This window comes from Eubalaena glacialis, chromosome 3 (genome assembly GCF_028564815.1).
Source record: "Eubalaena glacialis isolate mEubGla1 chromosome 3, mEubGla1.1.hap2.+ XY, whole genome shotgun sequence".
NCBI lineage: Eukaryota > Metazoa > Chordata > Mammalia > Artiodactyla > Balaenidae > Eubalaena > Eubalaena glacialis.
Window position 1 is genome coordinate 182171806 of NC_083718.1, and position 11307 is coordinate 182183112.

The 11307-nt window shown below is 54.1% G+C and overlaps 1 protein-coding gene across 1 annotated transcript in view; it reads right to left on the reverse strand.

The window, feature by feature from the left end:
- LOC133087258 (protein-arginine deiminase type-4-like) overlaps window positions 1-10561 on the reverse strand; it is a 45457-nt gene extending 34896 nt beyond the window's left edge. Inside the window, 2 exon segments of the mRNA XM_061184084.1 lie at window positions 3847-4027; window positions 10470-10561. Of these exon segments, the coding sequence (XP_061040067.1) occupies window positions 3847-4027; window positions 10470-10561 (273 nt within the window).
- Between the last annotated feature and the right edge of the window lie 746 nt (window positions 10562-11307).

The window sequence follows — 11307 nt, forward strand, 5'->3', positions numbered from 1 at the left end:
CTTGCCTCTTCGGCGGCTGCAGACTTTTTCCCGGACTCCCTCCCGGCTCGCTGTGGTGCGGTAGCCCCTTCAGGCTGTGTTCATGCCGTCAACCCCAGTCCTCTCCCTGCGATCCGACCGAAGCCCGATCCCCAGCTCCCAGCCCCCGCCCGCCCCGGCGGCTGAGCTGACAAGCCTCTCGGGCTGGTGAGTGCTGCTCGGCGCCGATCCTCTGTGCGGGAGTCTCTCCGCTTTGCCCTCCGCACCCCTGTGGCTGCGCTCTCCTCCGTGGCTCCGAAGCTTCCCCCCTCCGCCACCCGCAGTCTCTGCCCGCGAAGGGGCTCCTAGTGTGTGGAAACCTTTCCTCTTTCACAGCTCCCTCCCACTGGTGCAGGTCCCGTCCCTATTCTTTTGTCTCTGTTATTTCTTTTTTCTTTTGCCCTGCCCAGGTACGTGGGGAGTTTCTTGCCTTTTGGGAGGTCTGACGTCTTCTGCCAGCGTTCAGTGGGTGTTCTGTAGGAGCAGTTCCACGTGTAGATGTATTTCTAATGTATCTGTGGGAAGGAAGGTGATCTCCGCGTCTTACTCTTCCGCCATCTTCTTCCCCCCTCCAACGCTATTGTTTTGAGCCAGCACGTTTTGCGGCAATTTGTTACATGGTGATAGGTAACTAATACAGGATCAGTCCTTGACAAAGACACCATTCCACTTCTGCTAAACTCTAACAGCAGGTGTCCCTGTGTGTCCCCTGGTGCAGGCACTGGCTTTCCTACCTGCCCCCACCTGCTCCCAGCACAATGGTGGTCGGGGAGCAGGATGGCTGGGTTGTCGTCCCTGGGAGGCACTGACTGTCTGGGTCGGGGAGACAGCCAGGGTCAATGTGGACGAAGTATACAAACTATGCCTGCCACCACATCGAATAGCCCAGGGGCCAGTCTGTCTACACCAGCTGGCTACGGCACATGCCTGTGGATGTGGTGTCTGCAGCCGGCTGGGGCTCTTTGTGATCAGACACTTGCCTGCAGACTAGCGGAGACGCAGGGGCTCAGCTGCCCATGGGAAACCTCTCCCAGGTCAGCCCGGGAAAAGCAGGCAGCCTCAAAGGGCTGGAGAGTGGCGATGGGCTTGGGCCACTTCTGACAGGCTGTGTGACCTTGGCCTAAGCACTGACCCTCTCTGGTCTCAGTTTCTTCCTCTGTAAAATGGGAATAATGTTTACTACGATGATGCTTTCTACGCTGTTGTGCAGATTGAAGGGCCCACGTGTGGTGCTCGCCCCTCTTCAGTAGCTAGGTAATAATATCAGAAATGAAGGGACATGATAGTAACAGTAATAATAAAGAATGCGTGGCCCTTGCTGGAGGAGAGTTCACGTCCAAGGGATGGTACAGCAGAACCAGTGCCCCTCTGCTCAAGTGCCTCAGTTGACCCTACACCTCCCTGGCCGAACCAAAACTTAAGAAAGGCCCTGGTTTCTCTGCCGAAGCCTGGAGGCTCCTTCTCTGCTCCATGCACAGCTGCTTGCCTTTATGCTCACAAAGCCGAGGTGGGAAGCTGGGCGTCCCCAGCTGCCCAGGTGCTGTGGCAGGAGGATGGGGATGGGAGAGGGACACGCCATGTGTCTGTTACAACAGGAGAACGAACAAGTGGCTCAAAGAACAATGGAGAGACAGAGACTTGGAGACAGAGACAGTGGGGGACAAAGCAGGATGCAGGACCTGCCCGCGGGGCGGTTCCCCTCGGCTCGCGCTGCCCGGCATGGCTTCCTCTCCAGAACCAAGAGAAGGGCGCGGACAGATGGGTCTGCCACCTGCTGGGGCTCTACAGCCATCCTCTCTGCCAGATGGGAAACCGAGGCTCAGAGAGGTGAGGCCCTGCTGGGAAGTGGCACCACTGGGATTTGATTTAGGATGCGTGTTCTTTCCTTTGGCTGTTTTCCAGACCCTCTCAGGTCCTAAACAAGGGACTTTCATAAACACACAAGGGTTTTTACTGTGTTGGGGGCTAGGGGACCCGTGTGTGCTATTATAAGATAAACCAGAGCTGAATCTTCTAGTAACTTCCAATAGCCTCCATAGAGGCAGCACCAAGAACTTGAGCCCCAGACAAATGACATCATTCCTTCAGCTCCTGCATCTAACATTTCCTTACAACGACCACCAGATGGGCAGCAGCGTCTGCAACACTCTCACGTTCAAGAACACATGCAACCCTTACGGAAAAGGGGGACCACTCTGCCAGACTCTTGGCGTGCATTTTATAATTTAATCCTCACTGCAACTCAGCAGGGTGGGTGTTAATTTCCCCATTTTACAGATGAGTAAACTGAGGCTCAGAGACACTAACAATCTTGCTCTGCTCCCCACTGTCACACTGAGTGGTTTCCTCACCCCAGTGATTGCAGCTCCAGAATGCCCACGGTCCTCCGTGGTTGCCACCTCCTGGACCCCCCATCCCCACCCTCACCCCTCCGTCCTGGGAGCCCCTGAATCCTGCAGTTTCTAACCCCCATGTGTCAAGCCCCAGCAATGATGCTCACCTCAGGCATAAAATTACCTGGATCCCGGGCAAAGGGGGGGAGGGGAAGTAGGGGACACGCCGATGACCCTCCTCAGTCCCTGCGGTCCTCGGTGCCAGGGAGCTCAGACTGGGGAGGTATCCACACAGCCTCTGGCTCAGTGCAGGGCACCCAGGAGCGGCCCCTCACAGGATGGCTGGTCCCCTTGCCCTGCTCCGGGGGCCTCTGTTCTGACTCTCACCAACTCCGCTACTTACTAATCATGTGACTTCAGGTAAGCCACGCCCCTTCTTGGTCTGTTTCCTTGTCCGTAAAATGGGTTCATTGAGTCCTGCCCCACCTGCCTCATGGAAATCCCTGGATAGGATCGTTCAGACACATGGATGGTAAAGATGTGGGGGTGATGGAGGGAGCCTGTCCCCGGGTGTCGGGCAGCTCTGACACCTGAATTCTAGCCCTCCCACTGATCAGCTATGTGGTTCCAGGACAGTTACTCTGAACCTTGGTGGCCCCACCTGTGAAGTGGGGATCAGACCCTGCCTCTCAGGGCTGTTGTCGGGGCTGGGGGAGGTCACGGCTGCCCCATGCTGGGTGCATGGTCAGTGTTCCTTAAAGGGCCAGTTTCCCAAAGTATCGTTCCCGACATGGAGTGGGGACCTGCCACCCACACGACAAGGCCTGGTTCCCATCACCCCTTTAGGGGGCATCCCCTGTGCCCTGTGTCGAGGGACACCCGACTTCTCCCACTTTTTAAATCCCCCCCTGCCCTGGGGCCAGAACACTGCCTCCAGCTGGGTCTTGGTCTCAAACTTAATGGGCAGAGAGAGGAGAGGAAGGGGAGGCATCCTGCCTCGAGAAGTGAATGGGGTCAGGAAGAGAGTGGGCTAGGGGAAGGTGAGGCCCCTGGGGAAAGGGGTTTCCCCAGGCAGCGGCTTCCCTCCCCCATCTCTGCTTTCTCTCCCTCATTCAGAGTATCAGAGACCACGAGTCAACCCTCAGCCTACATATGGGGAAACTGAGGCCCGCCACAGAAGAACTAGGACAACTCCTCCCTTCACAAGGGGTCCTGGGAAGCAAGAGAAGGAGCAAAGGCTGGCTCCTGTTCAACACTAGAAGGAAGGTGCTATGATTATCCCCATTTTACAGTTGGGGCAACTGAGGCCCAGAGCGGTGATGTGACTCACCAGCAGACTCAGTTTGTGTTTGTAAGTTGCAGAGCTGGCTGGCTCCAGGGCCAGGCGTTTACCCACTGTGCTACCCTGCACTCTGGATAAAGAGAGGGCACTGGGCCCTTGTGGAGTGAGATCACTGCCTCCCCATCACTCCCTCAGACCAAGGGACCTGCTTACGTGACTGTCATTGAGGTCGTTTCTGGGAGAGTTCATGGCCACGATGATCTGCAACCCCGCATCAAAGCACCACCACCTGGTGTCTGCATGCTCCCGGTCCCTCTCCACTCCGGGAGAGATGTAGATGTCCACGCCGGGGGTTCTGTAGACCTCAAACATCTCTGTTCCCTCAGGTACTGACCTGGGAAGAACAGGGAGCCACGGGAAGTGCTAGAGGGCAGCCCTTGTTCTGATGCTTGAGCTCTGGCTCAAACTCTTGCTTCCTCCAGGAAGCCTTCCCTGACTACCCCAGGCCTCTCAGATTCTCACAGCAAGCTCCTGGAAGTCAAGCCTGGACCTCACACACAGATAAACATTCTCACATTCTAAGGTTCTGTGTTCATTAACATTTCCCTTGTGGGTTCTCCAGGCATGAATTGTAGGGTTAAAAATTCCATGCTGTTCTGTGGCCCTGGGACCTCATTTCCCCCACTCCAGCTAGTCTGGGAGTCCTGTTTGAAATCAGTCTGTTCGTCCTCTGATTGTCTGTGGGGTGCCTCCTGCGCATGCTGGCACTGCTGGGCTGAGGAAGATACACCCACTGCCCCCGAGCCTTCAGTCTGGCTAGGGAGCTGAGGACAGCACTGCCCAGGGCAGCCAGATGGGATTCAGGGTGACGGGGTCAGGGGTCAGTGGGATCCCACGTAGGGAGAGACCACTGTGGGCCAGAGGAACCAGAAGGCTTCCTGGAGGAAGCAGCACACACATCCAGCTGGGGGATAACAGTAGCTGACTTTGGTTGAGCCCTTGCTATGTGCCAGCCCTATTTGAGTTTCTTTATGTGCCTTATGTCATGTAATCCACTCAAAAACCCCAGGAGGTAGCGACTATTATTGTCTCCCGTTTTACAGGTGGGAAACTGAGGTTAAAGTAAACTGTCCAAGGTCATGGAGCTAGTTAGTGGCAGGACTGGGGTCCAAACCCAGGCCTTCTGGTTCCTGAGTCCACATTCTTACCCAAGAGTAATAACAACAGTAATCATAACCCCCAGGGCTCCCATCCCCTGAACATTTACCATGGCAGGCTTGGCTAAGACTTTCCAAATAACAGCTCATCTAATCCTCAGCACAGCCCCAGGAGGAGGGGATCATTACTCCCACTTAACGTGGGGAAACTGAGGCTCAGGATGGGCAAGGGGCTTCCCCAAGCTTGCACAGCTGGCCACAACCACTACCCAGGCCCTTTCCCGTCCCTGCCTCCACGTGGAAGAAAGCAGACCTCCTCCAAAGCACCCTCTTCACTCCTCTGCCAGCATGAGTCTGACACTTCTCAACATGCCTTTCCTCTAAAAAAAAGAGAAATAAATGAAGCCTAACTGTACGCCACCAGGCAGGTCCCACTCCAGGGCTTGGCCCTGCCAGGTATCTTCACCAGGTGGGAGGGGCTGACACACCTGTGTCTCATTCCAAGCAGGGCTGCCAGATTTAATAAAATACGGAACACCCAGTCGGACTTGAATTTCAGATAAACAACAAACAATTGTTTTAGTATAAGTATGTCCCATGAAATATCTGGGACATATTTACACTAAAAAATTATTCATTGTTCATCTGGATTTCAAATTTAACTAGGCATCCTGGATTTTATCTGGCAACCCTACTCCCGAAGCTGTAATTTCCAGGGCTCTGTCCTATTGTGCCCTGGGTGTGTGAGAATCTAGATGGAGAGACATGGGGACACAGAGACAGCGACAAAGGGACATGAAAAGATATAGAGAGACAGAGAGACAGAGACTCATGGAGATAGACCCGGGTACAAAGGGCCCCCAGCATCCTCCCCCAAAACACAAGCTAGAGCGGAGCGCCTTGGATGGTCCTCCTGGTACGAAGCCCACCCAGTTCCCAGGCCCCAGCCTCTGGTTTGGGGTATCGCAGCCCAGCTCCCCTGCACCTCCCTGGCCCAGGCCTTGTATGAGGCACCAGGGGACCCCTGATGAAGACAGAAGTGCCCCTGCCCAGGAGGGGCCCAAAGAAGCTGAGAGCTTGGTAGTGCCAGGACCAAGGTCAAGAGTCAGGTTCTAGACTGGGCTGGGTTGCCCATCAGCCAGGTGACCTTGAACAAATCACCTAGCCTCCCCGGGCCCTGTTACCTCACCTGTAAAGTGGGATAATGACACCTACTGGGCCAACCTCACAGGCAATTGTGATGCTCAAGCACGATAATAGATGGGGAAGTCTTGGAAAACCACCGGCCCAGGACTGGGGAAGGGGTTACTAGGGTAAATTAGGGCACAGGAAATGGGTGGATGGGAGCAGGTTGAGAGGGTGTACTGGGGTGTCTGGGGAAGGCTTCCCGGAGGAAGGCAGGTAAACCGAGGACAAGGAAGAGACACATCTAAGGGGAAGGGGTTTCCACTGCAGAGCCTTAGGAGGTCAAGTGCAAACTCAGGCTACAACGAGCTCATTTTCATTTCACCCCTATGTAATGGGAAGCCAGCGATGGTTCCTGATCAGGAGGGGTAACACAGTGGAACCATGGCGAGGTGGTTAAGCCTGTGGACTCTGGGGCCAGGAAGCCTGGGTTCAAATCCCAGCCCCACCACTCACTAGCTGTGTGACCTTGGGGGAGTGACTTGGCCTCCCTGTGCCTCAGTGTCTACATCTATAAAGTGGGGTGATGAGAAGACGAAAGGAGTGTGAGTAAACACTGGGGATGAGTAAAATTTGGAGGCACCTGAACCCATGCCCTCATTTCACGGCTGGGGAAACTGAGGCCCAGAAGAGGAGAGACTAGAAGACAGGGCCCTAGACTCCCAGTCTAGTGCTCATGCTCCATCATGCAGCCATGTGTTAGGAAGATCAAAGGGGAGGCTTCTAGGAGGAGAGCCTGCGTCAGGTACAGGATGATCTGGATTTCCCGTTTCCTGGAGGACAGGGAAAGCGTCCAGAGGCTCACGTGGATGAAGTTCTCCCTCCAGCCAGGCCACCCCAAGTGCAGCATGCTGCTCTAGACAGCATCCCCAGCCCACTCCTGGGGGCACTTGTGGCTGGGGGCCTCATCCTCCCCCAACGAGTGGGACAGTCCAAGACTCTCCCCAGCACTGAGCCCTTCTAGCCAGCCCAAGGGCCCAACTGATCCAGTGGTACAGCCAGCCTAGGAGCTGGTGCACAGTGGGGAAAACATGATGGGATGACCAACAATTCTGGTTTGCCAGGGACGGAGGCATTTCCTGGGGTGCAGGACATTCCATGCTAAAACCTAGAAAGTCTTGGGCAAACTGGGACAGCTGGTCACCCTCACAGTGGTCAACTTCAGATCTAGCTATTGAAAATGCAGATTCCAGAACCATAAGTTCTGCAGTCAGAGCTCAGGAACCTGCATTTTAAACCACACTGATGCCCAGTGAAGTCTGAGGACCATGGCTAAGGATGGACTGTCTCAGAAACAGTGGACCCTGGTCCCCCGGGAGTGTGGGAGTGACTCAATGCGAGCTCACGCCCTCCTGGGAATCAAGACAGGTCAGGTCTTCCTTTAGAGTCGTGCCACCCCTTCAATGGTGAGGATGATGGTGGCGACAAGAGTGATGAAGACGGCTCTCCTAGTCATAGGACGTCAGTACTATTTCCCCCACTTTACAGATAAGAAAACTGAGGCCCAGAGATGACAGGTGACTTGCTCAAAGTCACACAGCTGGTGAGTGACAGAGCCAGGACTCACAGCCAGTTCTGTCCCCACTCCCTTGCAAACCAAAACCTACCCTCTCCCTTCAAGGGCTCAGGGCCTCCACCTCTGGGAAAACAAAATCAGACATTTCAGAGCCGGGAAATTGACAGTAAAGGTCTTTGTGGCTGAAAACAGGAAAGTTGACAAGATGACCACCAAGGTCCCCAGCAAGTTGGCCCACAGGAGCCGAGGAGACCAAGGCCCAAACAGCTCAGGCTCTGGGTACCAGCTGCCCCTCCCTCTTCAGTGAGGCTCCCAGATCCCCGACGGCACTGGCCTCGCCAACAGAACACAATTCAGGAAGTCACTGCCCCTCCTTAATTCTACGTCTTCCTGCCCCTGGAAAATGGCAGTCACACAAACACTTTTTACAAAGTCCAAATAGTTAAGAGAGTTAAAGGTGCGTCTACCTCCCAGAGCCCAGCTCTCTGCACAGGCAGGTTGGAGCTTTACATCAAACAAAATCTGGTAGAGAAAGAAGGGGAGCTGCTTTGTCAAATCAGGGAGGAGACTCAGAGGCCTCCATGAGCAGAGCTTGAAATCCACTCTTCTACGCCAACCTCCTCAGAGTACATATGGGGAAACTGAGGCCCAGGAAGGAGCAGAAAGTTACTCAAGGTGACATAGCAAAGGGTGAAAGAACTAGGACCAAAACTCGGGGTTCCTGGCCCCCAGGTGCCCCAAGTCTTTTCTTTCTATTAGACCACCTCTGCTGAGCAACGGGTGAGTTGTTTGCCCTTCCAGCTAGGGCAGCGGTTCTCAACCCCGGCTGCACATCCAGCATGTGGCTCAGCACACCTGTGTATTACCCTTCCTTACCCTCCTGCCTAAGGATCCCTATTCAGGAAAGCAAAACCCCCTTACCAAGTCTGGGCCATCTCCAACTCAATGGAAGGAAGGAAGACAGGGTTTAATCCACTAGCGATTAGAGAGCCCCAAAGGTCTTGCTCATCCTGCAACGCTCTGGTTGGTGCCCTTTCTCCAGGAAGCCTGCCCTGACTGCTCAGCCTGTGTTAATTTCTCTTTTCTCATTTCCTCCTTCTCCCAGTATGGCTCAGAGTTTGTTCCCCAGCCATCTTGTGGATGGCAGGTTTGGGGACGCTTGAGGCTGTCTAGAGAGCCAGGAAGGATACTTAAAATGATGATGATGGTTATACTGGTAGCAGTTACCATAACTGAATGTTCACATGCCAGCCATTGCCTACGTGCGCTGCATGCACAATCTCATTCGATCGTCCCAATGGCCCTTTGAAGCGTCAATCGTCCCAATAGCCCTTTGAAGTATCAGTCGTCCCAACAGCCCTTTGAAGTGAAGGCCAAAGTGCTCGGGCTGCATCCTGGCTCTGCGTCTACTCACTGGTTGTGTGACATGGGGCAAGTGACTTAGCCTCTATGTGCCTCAGTTTCCTCATCTCTGCAATGGGGATGAAGACAGTACCCATCTCACAGAATGGTTGTGAGCATTAGTTAACATATGTAAAGCCTTTAAGGCAGTGACTGGTATGGAGCAGCCTCTAAGTATCATTGCTGACATTATTATGACCTTCATTCTATAGATGAAGAAAGAGCAACTTGAGAGGTTAAGTGACTTTCCCAAGGTCAGACTTGAGAGGTTAAGTGACTTTCCCAAGGTCAGACAGCTGCTAGGTGGCAGAGCCAGGACTGAGCCACCATGCCTAGTGCCCTTTCTCTTGTTGGCCCACAGTCTGAGCACCAAAGATTACTAAATCACTGTATCTCCGAGCCGGAAGGGACTTTAGAATTAGTCCAGTCCCTCTCCCCTTGCAAGATAGGAATCCTTTCCACAGCACCCCTGCAAGGCAGTCCAGCCTCTGCTAGAACTGCAGGACAGGTTCTCAGAGGGCCGGAACCACGCCTGCTTGTTCACCATTGTGTCCCCATGCCTGGCACGCACTAGACCACCCAAAAATACTTGAAATACTTGACGAATGTGTGAAAGAACAAACTAGGAGCTCTCCCCCATCCCCAATGTGGTCTGGTCATTGGAGGCGCGAGAGTCCCCCGTGTGAGGGTGCCAGAGGCTCCACCCCCAACCCTGTGACTGTCCCACCCACAGCTCCTTTGCAAACCCCAAAGTGGCCCATCTATCCACAATACCCCAAGATACTGCTGCCTTTGCCTCTCATGGCCCAAATCCTTCCTCCATCCTCTAGGAAGGTCTGCAGGGAAGGAACCAGCCCCCGGTTTCCTGGGGCAGGTCAAACTAGAGACACATCTGCCCCATGGGTGCGAGGAAGCCAGGGCATGAGGCAGCCATGGGCACACAGTGCTGGAGGAGGTGGTGGTGCCAGCCAGCACGGGTACACCTCCTCCTTCATCACCCCTCTGTGGCTGCCGCCTGCTTCAGGATCAGCTGAATCCCCTTCCCACTCCTCACTGCCCACCCACCCTCAACTGGGCTTTAGCTCCTCCTACTAGCTTGGAGGGCTTGTTCCAGACTTGGTTCCCTCCCATGACCAGCTCCTCACCCCCTGTCATCTAAAATGCCCTGGGACCAACCCCATCTCTGCTTCTAAGTTCACTCCAGTTTTTAAAGTCTTAGTCCGAGACACTGGTTCTCAGCTGGGGGTGATTTTCCCTCCAGGGCACACTTGGCAACGTCCGGAGATGTTTTTGGTTGTCATAAGTCGGGGATGTGCTACTGGCATCTAGTGAGTAGAAGCCTCTCTACCCCCATTCAGTCTCCCACACTTAACACCCGCTAGCAGGGGTTCTTTAAGAAGCCTGGTTGAGAAAGACGAGGACCCAAGCTTCCATGATTGGCAGCTATGCCAAGGCCAAGGCTCAGGAGAGGGCAGCCAAGTCAGGCCTGAGCCTTGAGGAAGCCCCACACAGCTCGCAGGGAGAGCCCAAGAGGTCAACACCAGGGGCCTGCAAACCCCCAGGCTTCTGGCTCTTACCCATAAATGCCCACGAGGGTCTCCACGCCAGCCATACACACGGCACTGGTGGGATGCCCCAGGGACACTCGCACAATCCTCTGCAGAGACATGCTAGCCTTGGGCTGGGCTTGGGCCACAAAACCCCTGGCATGTGGTTTAAAAGCCCTTGGCCTTTCCCTTCCAGCCCAAGATGCTAATTCATTGGCTCCAGTCCTGGAAGCCCAGCCCCTTCCCAGAGCCAAGAGCTCAGGATTGGCTGGAAGGAACCCAATATTTGCATATGAACATGTTGCTCCCACCCAGGCGCAGAAAGAGTTAATTTCTCACTTTAAGGGGAGCAAGTAAGTATCTGGCCAAGGCACCAGGACCCTGGGGGGCGTGCAGAGATGCAGGGTATGGATCAGGGGACCTTCCTTGCTTTCCACACTCAGCCTCTTCACCCCTTTTTCTGCATTTTCAGAGATCATTGCTTTAGTGGGGAGTTTCTCTACCCTGATGGAGGAACTGATGAAAACGCAGATTCCCAGGCCCAGCCTCCAATTTGATAAGCAGCCTGGCGTCTGGAGTCTTTTTTTTTTTTTTTTTACAATTTTGAGGCACTTTGAGGAACACCAACTTTTTTCTTAAGAGCATGGATTTTACAGGCAGGACTGGATTTCAGCCCTGCCTCAATTACATCCTGACTGGGTGACCAGGGGCAAGTCACTTAATTGCTCTGTGCCTCACTTTTGGCATCTGAAAAATGGTTGTTATGAGGGTTAAAGGGGAAAACGTGGGTGGAGCTCTAGTGCGGAGCTCAGTATTATTTTATTATGGATGTTGTTATTGTTATTATTGTTAGATGCCAAAAGCCTCT